The sequence below is a fragment of the Mya arenaria genome, chromosome 6 (assembly GCF_026914265.1).
Source record: "Mya arenaria isolate MELC-2E11 chromosome 6, ASM2691426v1".
Taxonomy (NCBI): Eukaryota; Metazoa; Mollusca; class Bivalvia; order Myida; family Myidae; genus Mya; species Mya arenaria.
The window spans coordinates 32,638,158-32,664,536 of NC_069127.1; the positions used below are offsets into that span (position 1 = coordinate 32,638,158).

Consider the following 26,379-nt stretch of genomic DNA (forward strand, 5'->3'; position numbering starts at 1 on the left):
GAACAAGGCAATGTCAACATTAAATTGTTGGGGCAGTTGTTGTTCAACTGAACAAGGCGATGTTAACATTAAATTGTTGGAACAGTTGTTCTTCAACTGAACAAGGCGATGGCAACATTGAAATGATGAAACAGTTGTTGTTCAACTGAACAAGGCGATGTCAACATAAAATTGTTGGGACAGTTGTTGTTTAACTAAAACAAGGCGATGTCATCATTGAAATGTTGAAACAGTTGTTGTTCAACTGAACAAGGCGATGTCAACATTGAATTGTTGAGCAGTTGTTGTTTAATTAAAACAAGGCGATGTCATCACTGAAATGTTGAAACAGTTGTTGTGCATTTGAAACGAAAGTGATTAAATCATTGAGACACTTGCCATATACGATTCGTTTGAATGTTACCGACATGTTACATTATTCCATTTGTCGTCTTCCTCTGTTCTTTAAACTGGTATCCTGAGAGCATTTGGAACCACCAACATTGCTATTTTTCATTCAAGATTACACACGCATATACAATATCGTAAAGGGTGAAAGGGAAGGCAAACCAGTTTTCTGTGTATAACAGCCCGGTTTACAACCTTGAATGAAGAATACACGTATACAAGCGTGTTTTTTTTTCAAGCCGCTCATTTATGCGGACCGGCTGACCATAACTATTTTTCGTTTATAACAGTAGAGTTTAATTTCCATAACCAACGTATAAGGGTTATATCCCTGTTGTTAATTAATTAAATTTAATTTCATCTTTTGCTTCTGTTTCAATACTGGTGAAAGCACTCCATGTTACCAACTTTGAGGATATAACAAAGCCGAAAATGTTATTAGAAAGTACGCTTAGGGGCTTGATTAATATATTAGCACTTTAAACGAAGTAATCGTAAAAATAGTGTCACATCCAGTGGCTTTATTTATATTTAGCATTTTAATTGCCCTTGCGATTTCAGTTGCTGTAATTCTATCATCAAGCTCTTCAAACATCACATTGCGGCCCGATTTATTCGTTTCAAAGTCATTTAAGAATGTCTGTATTATATCCGGGCCTTGATTTGAATTATCCGCTTAATCTTGAAAATAGTCAAAAAAGACTTAAAGTGTGTTCAGCCTGATTTTTCGATTTTTTAATTATTTTCCGAAATTCACTTGGCCTTTATCGACTTGAGCCATGCATTTGTTTGGTTTCTGAATTTTGTAGCTACGATTCGCGCTACCTACAGTATATTTATAGTTTTTTACTGCCCTTAACTTTTTCAAAGTTTGCTGGTGATCGGTTGAAAACATATCAAGAGGGCGCTTTCTTATGGTTTGAAGTGTGTATCATATTACATTATCCACTAAACCAAGACTTCCTCTCCGTACGTGAATATTAGTGACATGAGAAGTTGAGAACCAATACTTTAGCAGTTAAATCTCAAAGAAAATTCGTAATAAGGTACTGTAGGACTTGAAAAGAATATGACTAGATAACTTAAGACAGTAACGCCTTAGCATTTCAACATTAACTAGTATTAACCAGAAAAAGAAAGTTAGTCGGTAATGGTTACGTCTCGTAATTTCACTATTGTTTGTCGCCTTTCCAATCAATTGTCGATTATAATTGATCATTGGCACAACAGTAGCTTGGACTACACTGGGCAAACAACAGTTTAGGCATGTTATGGAAACTCATATTAAATATTGAAGTGCTTAAAAACTCAAATAATGCAATTTTTTAATTAATGCTCATTTCTCGTTTCAGATTCTTACTGACCTTTTAATAAAAGGTTATTAACTTAATCTCAATTTGACCTTGGTCCTTCATAAAGGAAAATGACTCAAGAAATAGTAGAAATGAAGAATATGTTAAGAGTGAAACTTTGCCATGTCATACAATGCATTGAAAATGGACGTACTCTTAATATTGAGGAGAAGATGAGGGAAACATATGAACTAATGCAACAGTTATCATTACTTACCTGCTTAGATGGGCCTTTGAATTGTGTAAGGCAAGCCATGGACTTGATGTTGCATGGTACTGATAGGATCGAAGATGTTTTCCACATAGAAGTGCCACTAGAGTGTGCAAAGAGAGGTCGACCGAAGTTTTTAATTCCTGTTTCAGTAATTGAGTTTTTGGTAGACAACAAATTTACAGTGAAGGACATTTCGAGATTATTAATGACCAGTGAAAGTACTCTAAAAAGGCGACTTAAGGACTATAATATAAAGATCGGCAACACCTATTCTATTATAGAACAGGGAGAGTTAGAGGACTTGGTGAGGAACATCACCAACGAATATCCAAATGCAGGATATCGAACTGTCATGGGAGTTTTATCATCTAAAGGTATGTGTTTTGTATGGTAAACTCTGTGATTGATCACAGGAAGTGTTAAAATCATAATAGAAAAAGGGTATATTTTGTACTTACTAGTAATATTTGTAAGAATTTTAGGAGCATAATCCTTTAAAGATTGAATATACTTTGTTTGTTATTTTGGAAAAAAATGTCTGGAAAAGGCATGATTACTGAGAGCTTAAACTATATATACTTTTTTGATATGTATAAAGTTTTTTTTTCAAATAAAATCCATTCTGAGTCTGATTAGTATAGTTACTGTCATGGCATATACAAATTAAACTGCACAGATTTTTTTTACTCAATTTTTTCTTATGGACTAAGATGTGACATGTTTGAAATCATTTCTATATACTAGGAAGAATCGAAGCCACCACATCCAGGAATCTAACCAAGGTTGCTGAATTGCCAGTCCATGGCAATGGTAGTCATTCCAACTACGAAATTGGATGAATACTTAAAATAACTAATATATAAATATTGTATTGTTCAGAAGGTCCAAAATGACCTTATTGAAAATATGTGGGTGCTTTGTTTTTTATTAGAAATATGCTTTTCAAGTTTTGTTGTTAACTAGTCTTGGTCCAAAAAAAACATCTCGATTTAAAAGTAAGTGAAAACTGTACAGATAATATGCACACAGCAACATATTTATGCCTGGTAAATTTATTTTTATTGTTACATGTAGGTCACCGAGTGCAGGAAAAACGAGTGAGAGATGCCCTCAAATATTGTGATCCACAAGGTGTTCTGTTCAGGAGGTTGTTCTTGTCAGCCTTTTGAGTGCAGCGTAGAGCATACAATGTGCGTGCACCATTAGCATTGTGGCACATTAATGGAAATCATAAATTGATCAGGTATGATTTCCAGAAATGTTGAAGTGTTCCAGCCATTGAAATATGACTTTTGGACGAACAAGCCCAAATTCTTATACTATTGCTTTGTTAAACAAGGCCTGCTATATAAGATTGAAAATGTTAACAAGCCCAGAATACGTTTAACCAGTGCAGGGCTTGCAGACTTGTGTTAACTTTGACCACTGAGTATTCCAATACTTATAGATTCATTTTTGCCTTAATCAATTTTGTGAGTATTAGAGGCTATCTTAAAGATGGTGTTTCCTTGCCCCAGTTTTCATGTTCAATGTTGTGGAATGGTCCTAATGGACCAGAAAGTATAACAACACTGAGATGTTCTGCATGGTGACCTTTACTGATAAAATAGCATAGCTCAGTTAATTAACTTTATGTAGTGTCCTGATCTTGTACATTATAAGATGCCCCCATAAAAGTGGTTGGGGAGGGGTCAAAAATGATACAGACATGTCTGTTCATATTCAAATTTGTGTTGCACTAGTCATTTAACCCTGGGGAATGCTGTTAAGGTATTGATGCTGTGCACCATGGGGATCTTTAGAGGATTTAGTTATGAAATTCAAAATGTAAAAGCAGATTTATGGAGAATGGGCATAACGCAGCATGTCAGAACGTCTGTTTGCACACAGTTGTTGTTTTCATCTAGTTATATTATGGTCATATGACTGCAAATTGTGACTTTAGCCGTATATTTAAGAAATATAACACACCACTGAGGGCTATATGACATTATAAGGACCGGCCAGTCAGCCAAAGAAGGTGTATATGTACGGAGGCGTAAGCCGAGGTCCATTCACCTTCGGGGACTGACTGGCCGGTCCTTATAATGCCATATGGCCCGAAATGTGTGCTATATTTCTTATATTATACCAAACACTTTTTTACCATTTAATAATTTTAAAGCGCATTTGATGTGTTTTATTGAACAAATCTAATAATGTTTAGTTGCGAAAAAAATGCCCTTGTGAAAACTGCAAGCAGCATTCACCGGCTTTATGACGTCAGCGGTCCATATTATATGACGTCATCGGTCCATATTATATTTCGGCAAGGTCCAGACCGGCCAAAAACATGATATGGACCGCTGACGTCATAAAAAACTTGATTTTTATTAAAATACATTGGTATACGGACCGATCAACTTTATATACGCAAAGAAAGGACGCATTTAAGTAAGGTATACTATATGTATATATATATGGTGATCATTTGTGGCAAGTTATTTTAAAATCCTTCCAAGTGGTTCATGAGATATGGAGTGGACAAGAAATGGAGTCAGCATGTCTCCACAAACTTGGTTGAGACATAGTGACACTTGTCACGGCACTTTTCATTAGGATACATATATGTATGTTGTCACATGTTTTAAGAGAAACATCACACAATTGTTGATGGTTGCTATCAAAATAACAATAATATTCAACAGTATAGCAGGTATACCCCAATAAAATATTTTATACTGTGATTTTGTTTATTTCTAAAATCAATAGGATTGCTGATATCATGAAGGCAGATTGTTTTACTAAAAATAATTAATTTTCATTAAAAAATCCAGTTGTTGAACAATAGTGTATGCAGTTACTTCAGTTTAAGGGATCTTCTGTATTACCATTTCCATACTTATTTGTTCATTTACCCTTTGTAGAAATGAGAACAGCATAATGTTTTTTCAGATGGAGATTCGTGATTCATGGTGGAATTGACGGGTATTCTAGACTGCCAGTTTTCTTGAAGGTAAACACTAACAACAGTGCAGTGAGTGTCCTTAGTGCCTTTACAGAAGCTACACAGCTGTATGGATTGCCAGAGAGAGTTCGGTCTGACAAAGGAGGAGAGAATGTTTTGGTTGCTGAATACATGGTTCAACATAATGGCACAAGGTCTTTTATAACCGGACCCAGTGTACATAATCAAAGGTAATCATCTCTGTGGAAAGCCTTGTCTTGTCTGTACATGTATCTTAAACATGCATTGTAGAATTTCCAAAAACCTTGGAAGGTTCTATCATGATAAGGCGGCATGGGGCAGGCTTTGTGCTTGAGTGCACCCATCAGGACCTAGTCTATCCATTATCAATTATTTTGATAGTGCATGTTTCACCTTAACATTGCAATCCTTAACTAAAAGACAGTGGAAAGGTCAAGTGCACTGTCTCTGTGACAACTCTTAAATAGATTAAACTAAAACAGTGTTTTGTGTAAATTTAGATGTGCCTTTTTGTGTTGCACCTTACTCAAACGAGTTAGCCTAATCATGAAAGATAACAGGAATTATGTAATTAAAGAACGCTTGCATCCAGGAACGTCATACTTGGTATGCAAGTTGGTCATGACTAGTAGATGACCCCTATTGATATTGTGATCAGTTCATCAGTCAGTCTGTCAGTCTGTATGTCACACTTCGTTTCCACTCAATAGATAAAGAATGCTTGCACCCAGGAACTTTATATTTGGTATGCTTTTTGGTTACGACTAGTAGATGACCCCTATTGATTTTGAGATCAGAAGGTAAAGGTCGCCGTGACATGTCCATCAGTTATTTTTACTCTGCTATGACCACACAATAGGGGTGACTAGCGCTATTTCAAAAAAGCAATCTCTAGTGTTTATTAGTATGCCTTGTTAGCACATGATGTTTGCTTGCAACTGTGTGTGCATTTATTTCACTGAAAAAAAATGTATATACATTTTTCTTCATTCATTTTCAGATCCCAAAAATGTTACTATCACTGTATTGGTTATTGTTTTTTTAAGAATTGAGAGACTATGGCGGGAAGTCTGGACTGGTTGCAATGCCTTGTACTATGGACTCTTCTTCTCGATGGAGGATGATGGTATTCTGGATGTCACCAATGAGAGGCACATGCTAGCACTGCATCTTGTGTTCAAGCCCAGGATACAGCAACACCTGGATAACTTTAGAGAAGCTATTTATCACAGGCCATTAAGAACAGAACGAAATAAAAGCCCACTACAACTTTGGATAAGTGGTCAAATGCTTGATCCTAAATGGAATCCAAATAATGAGGTATAACAAAAGTAACAAGATTACCGTTATTTATATGATTCAATAAATACATAAATACCAATTGGCGTGTAGGTTTAACTAACAATGCAATAGGTTTATAAGTATATCGAAGAATCCAAAGAAATTTCACATGTATGATGAGTGTAGGATACAGAGCATTACCATCACATCACATGACACCAATTACTTTGTGAAAAGGTCAAGATCATTTGATACAATACATTTTTTTTCAAATTATACCATTTCTTCTTAATGTTAGCATTTCTGAGAAATATTTCTTTATTGTTTTGGTGTAATGTGATGCCTACACTTCCTATAACACAAATGATGTAAAGAAATTACTTTCAAGGGTATGGAAAAATGCTGATTAGAATATGAACATAAGGAGTACCTAAATTTCTAATAACCATCTATTTGTTCAAAATAAAGATTTATGGACATTATGTCATGAAAAAAGATATGTTATCAGCGAAAAACAGTTTTTTTATTATACATTTCATCCCAATCCAATTTACCTTGATTAAAAAAATCAAGTTCTTAAACATTGTTTTACACAAGTATCATACATATTAGGTTCATTTTTCTGTCATTTGTCACTCTTGCCAGAACTTCTCAGATTTTCAAACCCTTCCTATGATGATATATCTTATTATGTAGACGACCTTTTTTGGTTTGGGGGTCTAAGTTCGAGATTGAACCGGATCATGAAATATGCACAATATCTATTTGTCTTTATACTTAACATAATTTTTCTTATACTTTACATAATTTTTCTTATTGTTCTTTTGTTGTTTAGGATGAGCTTCAAACCTTTGGTATGGAATTTGGTGACCTTATTCCTGATGAAGATAATGTTCCCGAAGCTGTGGTTGTTCCCGAAAATGAAGAGAATGTGGATCCTCATGTGCTTGACAATATACAAGAGATTCATGACAGGAGGTCATTGAATAATGGTATTGACATTTATCAGGAAGTGTTATCAATTATTAATCATTAGAAAGAATTGCAGTTATTATCTACCGTACTGTGTCATCAGATGAAACTACCAGGATTTGTGTATTCAATTATATTATTAGCTCTACTTTCCAAAGACCATGAGAGCTTACAAGATTGTGCAGTGTACATCAACACAATAAAATTTTGGTTGTATCTCAATAAAATTATGCAGTCATTAGATTTACATAAAAGCTTGGTTTCTTTCTTAACCAACCAGTTCTGTTCATGAATTATGGGCCCTTTAAATGTTGAAAGTGGCTATTTAACATGAGACCCTTTAATTCTTAGAAAATGCACATGTAGTGTTATGTGTGTAATGTGTGTTTTTGCACATTTTAATTCCTATCCATCTTCAGCAGTAAACAATGTTCGCTGATTGTTATTCAGTACAGAACGCATTCACCTGTATATACACCAACTTGTGATGCATTCAGGCAATCTTGTCTAAAGCATACAAACAATTATCAACATCAGCATGCACCTAACAAGGCTTAGAACAAAGTTCACCAGTATACATCAGGATTTGATCTGTCAAGCCAAGAAATGTTCTGATTGTGTTTCAGCCACAAAATGACTACTAGCTTAATATGTAAAGACGAATGATAGTTCACACCAGCATGATTGTATTCTCAACTATGCCAAAACTTAAGAGAGTAGAGCAGTTAAGCACTAGTGTATCATATTGAAATATTCAGGACATAGATATTTAATAAAACACTCACTCTGACCGAACTCTCTGTTTCACATTTACCCTAAAGATACAGACCCCAAACAATATTTTTTAATGAAAATAAATCAAGTTTTGTACAGTAATTGCTTGCTAAGTTTCATTGAAATCCATCCAATGGTAAAGGAGTTGCTTAGACATGGTGAATAGTCCATATTTTGTAACGTTGATATTTAAGCTTAAGACAAAAGTTAATTTGAACATATTTTACAACGATCTTAAAGAAAGTTATGATTCTCTTAAGCACATAGTTGCTTGAGAGATAATGGTCTTGTGTACTCGCAGTTTCCAGAGTTCGGTTGCGAAATGTAAACTCTTAACTGGAGTTATCAGTACCAACTGTAAGAGCTTGTGTTTTTATAACAGTGACCTTTGAACTTAGGAGCCCCAATAACAATCCTATGAAAGGTCTGCATACACTTCCTATATTCCAAGTTCAGTCACAATATGTCATTTACAAGGTTTTGGGGCCAAACAGTTTTCTATTTTAAGTAACAGTGACAGTGACTCAGAGCCCAAAATACAATCTTATGAAAGGTCCCTATAATCTGTTCCTTTTCAAAGATAAACAGCTGCAATATGTCAACTATATCTCAAGTTATTCAGTACCAAATGTTATTCTATTTAACATATGTCAAACTAAACTTAAAATGGATTTTTGTAACATAATTGTGTGCTGCCCGTTACAGACTGCGTGAAAAGATTAAGTCAATTTAATGAAGAGAATATATAAGTAAATATCAACTTGCCCATAAACTTTAACCAGAAATGATGTGCCCTAAAATTTAAAACCAAGTTCTTAAGTCCATCAGGGGCCATAGTTTGTATTTAGGATGACATTGTGATATGTAACCTTAAGTTATTGTAAGATTGTAATTTATAATTGTGACAGGTATTAAGACAATTAGATGAACAGTATTGACATTCTTAGTAAAAATCCCAACTTGCCCTTAAACTTTAACCAAGTTAGTATTTAAGTCAATCAGGGGCCATAATTTGTATTAAGAATATATGGAGTTATGCAACCTCATTGTGTAATGGCCCTGAACAACTGTGTAAGAATGTTATCCTTCCCTACCTTAACAGGACGCTGATGCTGAAGCTGGGGCGATTAGTAAAGCCACCTTATTCTGCAAATAGTTGAGCTAAAAACTAACTTAAATTAACTCAAACCTTTTTATTCATTATAACAAACAACTAGGCCATTTCAGAATATAGCCACTGTTTTTTAACATAAAAATACATATACAACTGTAAACATTTGGGGAAGAATTTAAATATTTCATAAACAAAGACTGCTTTAAACTGCACTCTCACAAATATACCGTTTTTACAATTTTTGGTATTTTTTTTGTCATGAAATAGCAAATTTTTGTGTAAATATCTGAAAACTAATGATAAAAGATGGCTGACAAGAGATCAGCTTAAACCATTACTAACAGTTTTAAAACAAGAGGCCCATAGGGAACTATGCTCTACTGGCATGGCTCTTGAGGTCATTTTTAATCCAGAGCATGTATGTATGTGTAAAAGGCAACAGACATATAGTTCACGTTTTGTGTTTGGGTTACCTGAAAACGTTGCGCTTTCAACATCTGAGCCCAGAAAGTATTGTAAGCAGATTAGTTGCATGAACTATTATAATATGTGCCAAGTTAAGGTCATCTGACAAAAAACAAGAACTGTCACAGAGACAGCACGCTCGACTATTCTGCCGCTTTTAAGATATTAACATTAATGTATTTACATGGAACATTTTAACCAGAATTCTAATAATAAAGGGCAATTATTTGCAAAATACAGTTATCTAACTTGGTTATTCAATTGCATTGTGTGGTTGAATACCATTGTATAAAGTCTCAATGGAATACCTCAAGTAGTTGCTGAGATCAAGTAATTGCTGAGATATTATCCTATGTGTGCTAACATGCAAGACCTTAACCAGAATTTAATCGCATACCCGATAATAAAGGGGCAAAAATTATTCCAAAAAATGTCCAATAATAAAGGCATATTTGCAAGTTTTCTAACTTGGTTAATTAAGTAGGTTGAAAGGTTCAGTACCACTGTATAAAGTCTGAATGCTTAATACCTCAAGTAGTTGCTGAGATATTAACCTATGTGTGCTTGCATGCAAAACCTTAACCAAGGTGTGATGCAAACGCTGACGCCAACGTTTGGGTGAGTAGTATAGCTCTCCATATTCTTCGAATAGTCAAGCTAAAAATGGTTTAAAAACTGTACTCATGGTAATAATTTCTGTAGTTTTAAAAAATAAAAAAATTGGTCAAAAGGTCAAAGTCAAGGGCATCTGAGGACAACATTGATGCTCATTTGCAAAACTGTAGACATGGTCTAAATATCATTGCTGAAGCTTTAAGAATAACAGAGGTCAAAAGGGGTGTGGCCAGCTTTCGCATCAGGGGTATATTTTGAGCCTTGTGGTGCCTAATTCAAAATAGCAAGTGTTTGCAAAGCTGGTTCCAACAAAAATATTTTCAAACCATTCCCTATTCAAGTTTACCAAACCTGGGAATCCTGCGCGTGGCCAGTAATGACCCCAGGTGCATAATTTGAACAAACATTCACAACCAATTTTGTTAAGATGAATGCACAACCTACAGACACTTAGAATTGAGCTAAAAAAATGGCCTTTGGGCTATCAACAAGAACAAGGCACAGTAATTCACAAAATCAACTGCAGAACCAAAAAGCAAATTGTCTCCCTTAATCCTAGACTTGACATGTTAACTTGGCTAAAAATAGAATTTGCTCATGCAGACCTGGCTAAAAATAACATTTCTTTAACACTTTGAAGGCCCATAATCTAGGCATGCCTTGGCGGATATGGCTGGTTTTCGAAAGGAACCAAGCTCTAATGGATATGTAGATACTGTACAGGTTTCATCAAGATACAAAACTTAAGGCTGTATCGTGTTAACATGAATTGTTTACAGACGCACGGACGCACATACATGTACTACGTACACAGTACCATCGCATAAGCTCTTCTGGCCTTTGGCCAGTAGAGCTAAAATCATATGAGCAAAATTCATGATATACAAGTCATACATTTCGATTACAAATATTGCCAATACAAACCATTTAACAAGAGGACCATTTGGCCCTAAAGCATTCATAGCGGAGTCAGCTCAGGGGTGTTGATAACTTTGTTTTCTTTTCATGAAAGACCACAATAAATGTTACATACCACAAGATGGTTACATACTACAATGTCACTTTAATAGTTGTGCCTTACGGAAATTAAATTTCTTTCCCCCAAGATTATAGATGAATAATAAAGATATAATTATTCCACTAAAAGTGAGTAAAGTCTAATCTGCATCCACCTGCACACTGTTTTTAATTAGTGAATGATTTGTCATTTATTGCAGGAATATAACAATTATCCCCACGCTATAATCTTTTGAAAATCAGTCTCATTTGTAGTGAATTGCACTTTGTTATTGCCAATGAACTATTTCTATAAAACCAATGTTGGTGTTTTCTAAAAAAAGGGTATCACTGGTAGCTATGGATGCTCCCCATTCATCCACATTCTTTGGATACTAGGCAGAAAATTGACCTACAATTGAAATTCTGGTAGAATGTGAATGACTGTAGCATTATTATACACAAGTTGAAAATAAACCATAACCTGGAAAGATATGGGCAGGCTTGAAGAATTAATTTTAAAGGGAATTGGCATGATGGCCTGATATTGATCTTCAAATGTTTCATTATGTCATTGTCACCTAACTATATACCAAGTTTCATTTGAATCCCTTCATAACCTTCCATAATATTGCCGAACAAGCACCAAGTATGTAGAAACAAAAGGGGAGATAACTAAATAAATATGCAGGATAGGATTCGATTCTTGGGAACTGTACTTCCTCTTATCTCCATCTATCTACAAGTTTCTTTGATTGCAATCCCTTGATAACTTTAAGACAAGCAACCATTATAAAAAAGAATGGGAGGTTATGGTTCTTGTTTACTGCCTTTCCTGCCATCTGTCTATATTTCAAGTTTTATTTCAATAACCTAAACTTTTTTCAATGGTAAGGCCCAAACAAGCACCAATTATGAAAGAAATTGTTAAGTGGAGATAACTTAATACATATATGCATGATAGGATTATGGTTCTTGTGCAGTGCTCTTCCTCTCATTGTCATCTTTCTATGTAATCAAGTTTTAATTCAATCACCATCAGTAGTTTTAAAGGACAGACAGACGAAGCGGAGACTAAATGCTCTTACTTCGATAACATAAAAATACTTCTGGTTCAGTAACAATTAACTTTAATAGTTGATCACTACTTTTGGCCAAAGCCTTCACATCCAAAAATGATATCCAGCATTGTCCGCTCAAAATCTTCAAATTTTAGGAGTTTTGATGTATTTTGAAATGTTATACTAGGGGCACAAGTGTTGACATGGCTCAAAGCTGAACTGTTATGATTGAACTCTATTAGTCCAGATGGAATGTCTTTTGGTAATCCTTGACAACCAACAAAGGCTTGCAACACCAGCTCAAGGGTAACTTGAATGCTGTCTTCCTCAGCAGTTTCTGTGGAAATGTTTATTACAGTTGAGCTGATCCGGCCTTCTGAAATGAACATCACTAAATTAAATCTCAACTCATTAAGAGCCATTGTAGCCCTGAAATGCTCATCTGAGACCCTATGGGTCTTTATGAGACCACATAACAGTTTTCAGGACAAGGCCCCAATATCAGGAAACTAAGCTTCATAACGTGCTATTTGTTTTAAAATTTCCTTTTAAATCATATTGAAAATCAGTTCACATCATTTATCAGTCAGATAACCTCAATTACAAGCCTAAATACTTTCAAAGAAGTAAATATTTCACAAATTATAAAAGATTTTTTAAGGTATAGAATGTTGAAAACAAACAGATAAGACTGATATGGGTTGTTTACAGCTGAGCTAAAAACAAAAGAGAAGTATTTTTAATTCTTAACTTTGCTCTTCTGCGCAATATGACTACATTGCATGTGAACAAGAGGGCCATTGTGGCCCAGACTCACCCACCTAAGCTTTTTAAAAGGACAGTGCTGTGAAGTTTCAGGAAAGAGTATCGAAAAAATGCCTGGAAAATCTATAGGTCACATGAGACCTCTGGAGGGAGTCGGGCTTTGACCCAGGGGCAGAACTTGGTTACTGCACAAGACTGCATATCAAATATCAAAGGCCTGTGCTTGGCAGTTTAAGAAAAGTCTTTCAAAGGTCTTTATAGGACAATTACACTATCATTATACACACCAAATATTTAAGGGAAGGCCTTACAGTTTAGGTCAAGTTTTTTTCCTTTCAATTTTCATGACAACCAGTGTTCTACATTGAATTAATGTCTTTGAATAATTCTAATTTCAAAAGGGCACCACAAAGTAAAATCCCCGTTGAGTTTCAATTAAATGGGCCAAGCAATTTGGTTCTGTGGTTAGAAGTTGTCGATAGATGACATACGTTGGGCGATTGGAAAAGCTCAGCTAGAGCACAATTATCATTTAATGGATGCATTTTCAGGAAACTTATGCTGTTATGTTGGTGTGGAAAACTTACTCTTAACTTGACATATGAAACAGCGAAAGTTGTATTCAATTGCCTCTTCCGTTTCCCAGTTTGGATCCCCTTTGTCAGAAAAGCTGAAACTGTAAAAGTTATTCACCACTTCTGCAGTTAAAGCTGTAGCTTCGCCCAGAAACTGTGTTGCCTCCTGGTGATGAAGTATCATTATATCCAGAACTCCATGCAGTTTCAGCCCTGCATATCAAAAACAAAGGCATAACCAAGAAATTAAATGAAATTAAATTATTGAAAAGTACAAATAAAGACCCTGTATTGAGTAAATTGCCTATCAAATGATTATTTGTGTATTAAGTCCAGACTGAAGGAATGATACATTTATAATGCACACATTTATATTCAACACATCCATGCAAATGATATAAATGACTATTATATCACTCACCATCCATGAACTGTCTGATATGGCCAAAGCACCTGTAGAAAATGTGGTACTCTTTAACTGTGTAGACTGCTGATTGAGAGGAATCTTGTGTATGAGGTTTGTTGAAGCCTGATCTTTCTAACAAATCACTTGTTTCTATGGCTGCCTCCATATACTCCTCCTTAGATGATGCTTTCTGGATCTGAAATTGAAATCAAACTAGAGCTATCACAGAATATGATAAATGCCGTATGCCCAAGTGTTAGGAAAACTGCCTGAATGGAACAGTTTATGAAATCAAGGCACTTCCCCATATCATTGTGGTCAATTCTGCCAAAATATTTAAAAAACCAACCATACATGAGAAAGGAATGGACTGGACACATCATCAGTAAGGCCTTTTATAACAAAATTAGCTTAAAGTTCAAAAGGTTGCTATGACCTTGACCTTGAAGGACATGAGTCCTGTGCACACACATCCTTATACTATGATGGTCATTTCTGCCAAAAAACTTTCAAATCAAACCATGATTGACACAGATATGGACAGAAAATGAAATTTGGATTGAATGAACGGAGAGACATGACAACATGCAAGTTCTAATAATACCCTCACTTACTTTGTGTACCATAACATTGACCAGGTGATAAACAGTGTTGCTTTATAAAGTGCAGTTCCAGCAAATCATCAGTTGCAGCTTAGTTCTACAATTTAATACTAAACATTGCACAGCACATCTTCTCATTGCACTTAGTCATTATTGTATTTTGAAAATGGAAAAAAAAAGTTGTAATATAAGTTTGAGTTATGCAACTTGTGCAGTATACTTAAAGCTCATAAGATCCATTTAATGGTTCTTGTTTTATATTCGGGACCAAAATATGTGACACACCAAGTTGTGAAAATATGCTCTCCTTTCAAGTGTAAAATGGTGGTAGTGGTTCTCGTTACAAAATGCTATTATTTAGCAATAAAAATATTTTAAAAACGGATCCTTACTGTATCTATAGCCCTCAGTACAGTGGCATTCTGAACATCTGCTAAAGGGATTTCTGTAGTTGGCGTTTTTTCATTCAATATGTATTTTATGATAGTTTGATGCAATGTCTTTAATCCAGGGTGCCCATAGATAAATGTTAAAGACACAAGCTTTCCAAGAATAATATATTCTCCATGTTGAAGTGAACATGCTTCATTGGAAAATGTATTTCTGTCTAAGAGAGGAGTTTTTTCAAACACAAGACTAAAGAGCTCTCTTCGAAGACCACCAGCATCCACCCCTTCTTCCCCTATGAACTTGACCATAAGCTCTGACGCCAAATCCTGTTCATCTGCATCTGCCATCATTTCCATTGTTGTTTCTATGATTTTGGTGCGCCTTATAGACAGTGTCCATTTTTTATTTTTCAGCTTACCCCGAATCTCTGTAACCGTCTCCTCTAGAGACCTGCATTTATAGAAATTTATAGATGATACAACTAAACTTTAGGGCTATTCCATTTAAACATATAATTCCCAGGGTAAAGGCACTTTTTTGAATACCTGTGTCAAATACCATGTTAAAAAACTTAGGGTAAACATGTGTGTTGAATTTTACGACTTATTTACAGCTATGGTAACATAAAGGCAGTCAGGCAATTTGAGGAGTGAATGCGAAAAGGTTCTAAGTGACATTAAATAAAGAAGCAGATATAACCTTTTCGCTTTCACCTCTCGAATTGTAGGCCATACCTTAAGGCATACTGTAATCTAGCCAATAGCCATTTGTTCTAAATGAGATAAACAATGATACTAACTTAATACAGAATTTCAACAGACACCTCATTACATTTTTTTTTCATTTAATTTATATATTCAGCTTAGTATATGTACCTGTACTCAAAATAATTGGTTACTTGTGTTTTACGGGCCCTGTCTTAAAGCCTTCGAGTTGATCATTTTCACAACACTGATCTGCATGGAGCTCAATATCAACTGCTGGAACAGACATTCCACAAACTGGACAGGAACAAACATCTCTTCTGCAAAATAGTAAATTGTCTTCAAATTGTGCATTAGTACTACTTGTACAAGTATTCTGAACATATTTAGCATATGTTGGTTCAAGAAACCATAAACTGTTTTTTTGATATTTAAAAATGGAATAAATTATAGCCTCTTAATAGTTTAAGCCAGCAGTTATAGATATTCTGTTTTTCCCAAGCTAATCCACCAGTGCAAACAAAATTATACCTTTTTAATATACACACAATACTTGGGAAACAATAGAGTCATTGGACTCTTACATGAATTTCAATAGCTCGAAATTTACCTTCTATTTGTACCGGCACATGAAAACCCAGTGTGAATTACAGGCTATATATATATTGATATTCATTTTTTACCCTGGCCTATTGATAAATATAATCCCTATGTGACTGTCATGATATTTAGTGTTTTATTGTAAAAATGACTGTTAATTTCATCCAAAACCTTTCTTATCAATATATAATATATTGATTAATATTATTATGCTGAATCATTTTCTTTCAAATCAATGGAAGCACTTTGACAACAGGTCAGAGTTGTGGTTCTTGATTTTTCAAGGTCATATTGCCATTATTTTATTTATGTCTCATTGAATTCCTTTCAAAACATATCATTTTTTTTTTAAATTTTAATACATGTAGGTTATAAAGGGCTATAAATCTTGACACTATAAATGTTTTTATAATAAAACTTGTCAAGAAAAAACACATTGTTACTGGAAGTGAGTGTTTAAAGTTAAAAGTTGAAAAATTCAATAGTTTTAAAGCTGTTATAAAGAAAAAATACATTGAAAATGTGAACAGACAGAAAGGGTTATAACTTTAAGGCACAAACATTTCAGGCCTAAACAAGAGATGTTTGTACAACATGTATTCCCCCCTGATGGCACCAAATTAATGAGTTTGAATTTTCTTATATTGATCAGACATGTTTTTGCGTTAAATTTCACCATGACCTTCCTCCTGTTTATCTTGAAATTGATAGGGTTCATCTACCGGTACTTGTTATGATCAACCCACCTACTATTTGAGTAACATAGTTCAAATCATTCTCTAGTTTTCCAACAAACAGTCTAACAGGCATTTGCAAAGTAATAAACATGCTGCTTATTCAAACAAAAATGATCAATATGAACACAAAACATAACAAACAAATCATAAGAAAAATCATGCAATCAGGATCTCATATTGATCTAAAAAATAAGTTGGTACATTAATTAGATATTTGGTCAAGGAGCAACTACAATCATTTATTTGAAACTTCCTTGAATTTGTTATTCCTCATGGATCAACTTCATAATAATGTTGTTGTTGATCAATCTTGACCCCTTGTTGTATTTTTGTAGAGTGTCACCCAAGGAAGCTTCCTGTAAAGTTTCATTGAATTCATCCAGGTAGTTCAAGAGGATATGTTTTTTAAGCAATTGTTGACGGACGGACAGACGGACTGAATGACTGACAGCCGGACGCCTGACAAAGATCGATCACAATAGCTCACCTAGAGCACTTCGTGCTCTGGTGACCTAAAGAGCTCACTTTCAGCTGTTGGCCAAAGTAAGGTTAAGCAACATGAAACAAAACAAATCTAAAGGGAACACTTTTGAACTTAAACAGGTGCTATATTTACTTCGCTTCTTCTTCGGATCGATTTTCTTTTACCTGTTTATGATTTAATAAGAAGACACTCTTATATTGCCAAGCAACATGGTTCCTAATAGTTTTCTAAGTGTTTCTAGTTGGTAATCAAGGCAACCACATTATGGATATATTAACAAGAGATGTTAGTCAAACATTATGCCCCCCTGAGTGCCAAGTTGTCAGAAATATTTGGACAATTGAATGAAATATGCATGGACTGAAATGACAGCTGATTTGTCATTGACATTGGATGCATATGAGGCAGGTCATCTACTGGTCATACCTAATCTTCATGTCAAGTTTGATGACCATAGGTCCGGGAATTGTTGAGTTATCACTCGGACAAGCTTTGGTCTTCCAACAGACCGACCGACATGTGCAAAGCAATTTATATAACCCCTCTGCTTCGAAGTGGGGCATAATTAAACTAGATGTTCACTGAAAACTGATACTTCAACTCATGCATTTAGCGACATATAAATTTCTACTGTCTACTATATAAGACAAATATCAGAACAATACTCTTACTTTAAAACTTTACTGGAGAAAATATATCCTTGATGATCATCTATCTTAGTTTGAAACAAACACGGCACTTAGTGGATAGAGGAGCTTGAGGCAAATGTTCTCCAAAATTGCATAAGATGCACTTTACTTATGATAACTTCAGAAGGCAAATAAATGCCCAACTAAAATAGTAACATAAAAGAAAATCCTTTCTATACAAACATTTATACATCAATCCCAATCATCTGTGCATGCATTAAAAAATCATCCATATAGTGAACTAGTGGCATAATGAACAATAACAAAGGTTCTTGTAAATTAAACCTGTACCGGTATTCATGAATTACATCATAACATATGATACCTTACCAAATCAGAATTTCCGCAGACTTCTATATGCTTCATTTCCACACTTCAGGCACTTCTCATGAAAAACTTCCTGCAACGATGAATGAGAAACATAGATATATGTATTTACTGTGTAGAAATCAGTCAAGAACCCTCTTTCTTTGAAAGCAATTGGTAAAAACATTATTTTCTTAAAGCTTTTGAGTGCATATCATATTCTGCTTTCTGACCTTATTGGTAGTTCTGAGTGATGAAGTTCAAAGTTATTTAAATAACTTTACACTTTTTGACAATTATTCAAATTATTCTATGATTTTTTCAATTTATTTCTTTGGACCAGTAAAAATAAAGCAAAATAATTAATGCAACTACATGTACCGGTATTATACAATGGCAGGGCTTTTTCTGCCCATTTTGGGAAAAAGACCCTAGACATTTTGCGAAATTTTGCGTCGTGAAAATGCGGAAATTGGGAAATATTACAGTGAAAAGAAAAAGGTCTAGTCTAGTCTCCTGTGAATTAGGAAATGATTTAATATTAGTTTGTTTTCCCTTTTAAAAGACCCACAATGGCTGAAATATCAATCCTTGGGGTGTAAATATCTATTGCAATAAATCATGACAGATAATATTTCATATCTCTGAATGTGATGAAAATCAATGATTTCTGAGTTCAATTACCAAAAAAACTTCACATCACCTAATTTATTAGGATGTTGAAAATGAACCAGTACAGGTAAAAATAATCTCTAAAAAAAATTAAAAAATAAATTTTTTTTTTTTTGGATTGGGATTTTTTTCTGAAGATTGGGAAAAATATCTTATATTTTGCTTTGAGAATGGGTCCGATAGTCGGACCCGTGGGTACTATAGAAAAAGCCCTGAATGGTTTAAAGAAGTTGTCTGCACGCTCTTCCCTGAATAATTCATTAGTTTTAGTTCATCATCTTTATGAACATTCAAATTTAGGGCATGTCAATAAGTTACTGTTTCATTTTTTTTAAACACAAACTCAAAGCATATTTACCGTTCCACTCTGACTTTTCACAGGACTTACAGACAGACATGTCTGTAATGGTCGGACATATATAATGGCCTGTCCAAGGCCACATCTGTCAGCTAAATACTGTGTTGTGTAGCCTTCTGGTGGCAAACGGATCACTTCTAGCAAATTTCTGGACCCAACTGCAGATCTTAGCAGTTGAAATCCTCCAGCCTCTTTTAATTTGGGAAAGAACTCTGACAGTTTTTGTCTTAGGTCAATGAAGGAGTTGGTTTTTGGAATTGTGATTTTAATTTCCCCTAGCCCCGCCTCCTGAAGCACCCTTTTTTCTTCCCGAGATGGAGTCCCATCCTATATGATAACAAAATTGATTCATATGCAATTTTCAATTCATTAATGAAATAAAATGCTTTTAAATTGAAGTACATAAGTATCATGAGGACATATTATAACTTTCAACTTACTGTTTTTATTTTATACATAACAGATCCTACTTTGAAATACACTATTGAATATAACATGCTTGAAGCAGCAACAACATTAGGTAAAATGCCTTACTAATTTAATAATATCTTTAATTAACCTCAAATTTTAAAATATTTAAAGTTATGACAAACAGAAATATCTGTTTAGACTGTAAAATATATCAACATGAAAAAAACAAACCTTCTGGCTAATACGAAATCAAGTTTGCTCGAACATGCACATTTGGTTGAAAAATGAAAAAAACTGACCAATAACATACTAGTCGGAAGATATGTTTATAAATTTATAATAAAGAACGTAAAAGATAGTAAGCAAGGAAGTTTTATTGATTTGTTAAACCTTGTTTTCTTTATTAACCTGATCTATCCTTGAAAGGCAGAAAAACCTACGAGTCCATGTTGTAAACTCATCACTTGGTGACGGATGCTGCATCCGTCGCCTTGCAGGTCCATTAGTCCTGTACCGTGCGAAAAGCTGCCGAACAGTAGGCCTAGCACACGTAGAAGCTGTATTACTACTATTACTACTTGATGAATTGATTGCTGTGCTGGTTGTGTTGTTTGCAATTCTCCCAATCGAGAGCAAGCTTGTTGCAACAAAGACACCACTTTTTTCTGTTGCTGGGACATCTTATCTAAAATTAAATAAAAAATTGCCATGAATCAAAATAAATGATACCAAGGGCAGTAATGTCAGGTGCGTCAAGGTTGCCTAGTTCATTGTGGTATAAAACATCCTCAATTCCATGAATAGAAAGATCCCCGGTTCGTCTTAGGTCCAATGGTGGCTCAATGGGAAACAGAAGAGAGGAGAAAGATCTTGTACCATGCACAAATATAAGCGGTGGCTCTGAGAGACCCAAACCCTTCATGCACCAGTTAATTGTAACCTAGGCCCCCGAGGTCCGGGGAATAGCGGGGACTTTGACTTTCGGTCCAGCCAAGCCCGGGCAGAATCTCTGCCTAGTCCAAATAATTGTACGTTGACGGATTTTTTTTAGATTTTTGATATGGCAAATCCTTCACGTACAAATTATTTAGTATCAAAAGTGGGTAGTTGTTCCGATCGGGATTCCGGGTTAAAGCACATTGCGTCTATAAAATATAATAAAAACAAGAATTATTACCAGATAATGTTATTTTATATTAGTTCCGTACACCAAAAATAAATATCCAACTTATAATTATGAGTTTGACGGCTTTTCTTCATTTCATTCTGTCAAAACATAACGATATTTACATGAAGGGCACCTGCAAGGCTTCAGGGCACAGTTTTAAATCGCTCGGAACACTTTGGCCATGGCCGAGTTGTTACGATTGTATAACGAGGTCTATCTCGAAGCTTTGTCGGAGGAGGCCGAGTTATTAAGATTGTATCGAGTTGTTCCCCTTCGCTTAATTGTTGTCTGTGTCAGTCAACTTTCGTTTTATTGGAAAGGTAAACAACTTGTTTTAATGCATTAAATGCTTGTTTAGTGCAAAATAACATTTCACGTACATGGTAAAATATGAATATAACTCTTTATGATCAATTTCAACCATAAAATACTTCACTTAAAACAATTTCAATCGTTTTTGCACATTCCCCTTTAGACGTTAGGGATTGGAAGAATCCCGTATAACACGTCTATTATTTTAGACTAAATCTCTGCCCTGTGGGAACGATCTGCTAGTTAACCCCCCCCCCCCCCCCACACACACACCATATGCCCCCGCACGCAAGGGACTCTAGTTAAAGCCAATTTCCCGCTATATTTGCGAGAAGACAAAACCAATACAGTCACCAGGCACTGGGAGGCCTAGGCTACTGGAAGCTCAAACGGGTTGCGAAACAGATGACATTTAATTTCAGACATTTTTAGAAAAAAGATGGCAAGCCAGTTTTTATACAGAAATATGTTTTAATAAATGTGTTTCTTACCTAAATTTTGAAAACGTAGCTACATCGGTCTTGTTTTCTTGATTTACAAAATATGTTTCCTAAACCAGCCATGTGTTTAGTGAAAGCGCGCAAGTTTCCTTATAGTAAATGACAATTTTAAATCAAGGGGAAGTAACTTTACTTTTATTAGATGGAGCTATCATTTACAAGCTCGTGATTGGTTTCGTATTCAATTTGCAGTTTTAGAATAATGCAGATTCGAGTTAGAAGTTTGAGGAATAGAGTTCTGCATTTTAAATAAACGAGTTTATTTATAACGACATATCTTCACTGTGATTTGTTAATATGGACATGCTTAGTTTCGTAATCGAAATCCAGTTTAAGCGTAATGCGGTTTGCCGTAATGCGTCTGCCACATAGCGGTTTGGTGTTTAGCATTAGACACATAGCGGTTTGCAACATCGTGAAATTCGCTAGCATGATACGGACAATGTATATTCATGAAACATGGAAAACATAATGTAAATTACGATATAGCACTTTATAACAACGATTTAAACAATACATGAATGGAATGTATTGTAAGAGATTACTAATAAAACATTCAAATGTTAACACATTGCCAATTTCATTTTTGACCCAAATACCGCTCCATAAATCGCAAACTAGAAATAGTCGTTATTCTTATGAACAAATACATGGGTGAATTCGGCTTCTTAGGTTCTTACACATGCAAAGGCAATAATTGAAAAGGCAACATAGAGGGTTTGCTAGTTTACATGCCAACTCCTTTAAAAAAAGTTAGTGATGAGGACCAGAAGCCTTGCATGTTGATAAATCGAAGGAATTATCAGATAGGGTTATCGGACATGCATTTGGATTTAAATCGACACAAGCAAGGAGGGTAATTGACAGTCAGAAAACAAGATCAAAGTTTTTCAAATAATTATAGCTTTTTCCTCGCAACTTCTATGGTCGAAAAAGGTATGGTCGAAAAAGGCCTACGCTTACCCGATATACACATAAATCAACTACCATAATGTTATACCATAATCATCAATACCCAAGACAGACACAATCGTAACGGCGTGTACATTGATAGCGGGTGCGAATATTAAGTCAGTTAAGTTACAATCCAGATTAAATATAGGAAATAAACAAATAATATCATTCTGTAATATGTCCGTAAGTAGCATATGCATGTGTCGACGTAGCCCAGTCGGCATATATTTTTAATTAGGATCCGTTTGTGTAGAGTAACCACTGTAACAAATCAAAATATCCTAGATATTTTATTATAACAATAATGTGACTGGTCACTATAAAATCAGGAAGGCAAGTGCCGATTTACAAATGCACAATGCAAATACAAATAACAAACATGTAGATATTAATACAAACGAGATTCAGGCTATATACTTATATAGTTATAATACTCATGTAAAGATATAATTACATCAGATGTTAATTGTTATTAAGATATATTTCAACACATATTATATGCTTATTAAATACCAAAAATGTACTAACCTGTAACAAATCAAAATATCCTATATATTTTATTATTACAATAATGTGACTGGTCACTATAAAATCAGGAAGGCAAGTGCAAAGATTAACACACTCGACACCTGATGACCAATCACGCGTGACAGGTTAGTACGAACAATGGTAGAATAAAATGTAGAGTAAAATAATGATCACAGGACACCTAGGGCGGAGTTAAGTTGGATCAAGGTAAGGACAAAAGTAGAAATATAGGAAATAAGAATAATACGAATATCGTGGATGTAATAAATACAAAGACTCCTGACTTAATGCAAATTTAATATATTTTATTAATGTATTCAATACAATCAACACATGTCCTGTGACATACTCCCCCTGCTTAATAAAAAGGCTCCTGACTTTTCCGTTATACAGCCTGAAATATATAAAATACTGAAAACATGCAAATTTAAAAGAATAGTAAGCACACAGATAAATCAATATGTGCACGCTGGCTAGGCTACCGCTCAATAATATGCACATTACCAGAGGTAAGCGTATCTACATCTAGAAGGTTAAGTATTAAACTAAACTAGAGTAATTGGGGAACTCAACAACTAGAGCAATCTCTACTACATACAGATCATACGGTAAATATGAACCTGTACGAAATACAACTTATAACTACCCAAGGTAAGTATAAACATCTACTCATGCAGATCTAAGGGCGATCAACGGACACTTACCAAAGGTGAGTATCAACTACAGGTAAGTACTCTTCATACCATACTTAATACATCAGGTAAGTATTACAAAAGGTAAGTACCTTGTATCAAAACCTACCAAACTCATATCTTCTTCTAGATATGGGCTTGAAAATCATACATTTCCACAAATAACAATGACAACGTATAACATATGTCAACATTAGCAATTTACACGTATCACGCATACCTTCTGCTAAAATAGTAAAGTTCATTAAAATCTGTACTCCACTTAACACCACTCAAGGGTCACTTCTCACACTTTCCAATCACCTGTAGTCATCCAGGTCGGCTTCTTCCGTATCCTCTTTGGTCTTGGGGTGATACCAATATCCTGTGGATGTTCTCTGGCAGGGGTAGCAAATCTAGGTACGGAATCCACATCGTTGTCGTCATCATCATCCTGTACACCGCCATTATTATCATCTTCCCGTTCATCCACACAAACACTGACATCTGATGCCTCATTGTCATCCGCTCTTACATCATCTACAAGAGCATCCCTGTCAGTGGTAGACATGAACGGAAGGAGTAGATTACGATGCAGAGTCCTAGACTTCTTATACCGTGCTCCTTCGCGTTTCACCTCAAATACAGGTATGTCATCAATGGGCTTGTCGATGACAATATACGGATGTGGCTCCCATCTATCTGCTAACTTTTGTTTCCCCCTGATGGACACGTTGCGGACTAGAACACGGTCTCCTGGCAGTAACACAGAACTGCGGGCACGGCTATCGTAGGTGGCCTTGTTCGTCGACGAGGTCTTCGCTGCTACCTCCCGGGCCTTGGCGTAGGCGAACTGGAGACGGTCTCGCAGCTTACCAAGGTACTCCGAATGTGTGCTCGACGACAAGCTGTCAGTGGGGAGCCCAGGAAAAGCGTCAATAGCGAGCCTGGGGTGCCTCCCAAACATCAGAAAGTACGGAGAAAACCCTGTACTTTCATGGTGCGTGGCATTATAGGCGTGCACCAGACCCGATACATGAGACTTCCAGTCAAGCTTCTGACACTCCTCAAGGGTCCCGAGCATCTTGAGTAGCGTCTGGTTAAACCGCTCGACCATTCCATTACCCATGGGGTGGTAGGGCGTAGTGCGTGTCTTTTCCACACCTGCCAGGGCACACAACTCCTTGATGAGCGCAGATTAATAATTCCTTCCCTGGTCACTGTGGATTCTTGCGGGAAAACCATAGTGCACGATGAAATTTTCAAACAATTTTCTGGCGGTGGTCTTCGCAGTCTGGTTGCGTGTGGCGTAAGCTTGAGCATACCGGCTGAAATGGTCTGTCAATACAAGGACGTTCTCAAAGCCTCCCTTGGACCGCTCCAATGACAAATAGTCGATGCAGATAATGTTCATCGGAGCTGTAGACGTGATTGGACACATATCTGCCACAGATGCGCGGGACTTCCGGCGAATACAACGTCCACAGTTCCTGACAGCATCAGCGACAAAACTGTCCATCCCAGGCCAGTAGAATCGCTCCTTGAAGAGTGCAACCGTCCGGTCGCGTCCTTGATGACCAAGGTCATCGTGAAGCGCCTTGAATATCTCGGTACGGAGGTTCTCTGGCAACAGCAACTGGAGGCGTTCTTCTGTATGGAGGTTGGACTTCCGATACAGCACACCCTGAAGCACAATAAAGTGGTTCCACTCCCTCAGATATGTAGTCATATGTCGGTCCATCGGCGTAGCCGGTCGGGTTCCGCGTGATATATGGTCTGCAATCAGTGAGAGGGTCGAGTCCTGGACTTGTGCCTTGTGCCAATCCGTAGAGGATAGACTATGGGCACTGAGTATATCATCTGGAATATCCACATGATGACTGGGTGGTGTCGATTCCGGATTGCGTACCGTCTCTGACAGCGGTACTGTCTCTGCTGTCGCAGCATGACTGACGGCGTGAATGACATCGGTCGGAATATTCCTACTGAGGCCATCATCATCCTGGTTATTCGCTCCCTTCCGGTAAGAGATCGTAAAATCATAGTTGGAAAGCGCAGCGAGCCATCGATGTCCAGTGGCATCCAGCTTGGCAGTGGTGTTTACGTACGTGAGCGGATTGTTATCCGTCACAACTAGGGATGCAAACGAATGGCAAAATCGATATTCGAATATTCGGTAATTCTTTCGATCGAATATTCGAATATTCGATAAAAATTGAATCTTTAAAAAGTTATAGTTATCTATTAATTTTAGTTATAAACCACGATACCCTTTTCTTTATCTGTCGAATGTTTCTAGTGTTATCGTAATACAATACAATACATAGCAGCGTGTCGAATATTATTAC

At 35.8% G+C, this 26,379-nt stretch overlaps 2 protein-coding genes across 2 annotated transcripts; one reads left to right on the forward strand and one right to left on the reverse strand.

Moving 5' to 3' along the window:
- The first annotated feature begins 2,158 nt into the window (after positions 1-2,158).
- On the forward strand, positions 2,159-7,270 carry LOC128237726 (uncharacterized). The gene is made up of 5 exons (XM_052953308.1): positions 2,159-2,327; positions 3,160-3,196; positions 4,888-5,130; positions 5,968-6,241; positions 7,038-7,270. Exons 1-5 carry the CDS (start codon positions 2,159-2,161, stop codon positions 7,236-7,238), a joined length of 924 nt encoding a protein of 307 aa, XP_052809268.1. The 3' UTR covers positions 7,239-7,270.
- A 4,918-nt stretch (positions 7,271-12,188) lies between these two features.
- Positions 12,189-19,712, reverse strand: LOC128237727 (uncharacterized). The gene is made up of 7 exons (XM_052953309.1): positions 19,488-19,712; positions 18,482-18,551; positions 15,836-15,961; positions 14,940-15,387; positions 13,961-14,141; positions 13,552-13,752; positions 12,189-12,575 (listed from the first exon to the last, which is right to left on the reverse strand). Exons 3-7 carry the CDS (start codon positions 15,928-15,930, stop codon positions 12,283-12,285), a joined length of 1,218 nt encoding a protein of 405 aa, XP_052809269.1. The 5' UTR covers positions 15,931-15,961; positions 18,482-18,551; positions 19,488-19,712; the 3' UTR covers positions 12,189-12,282.
- Positions 19,713-26,379: the final 6,667 nt, after the last annotated feature.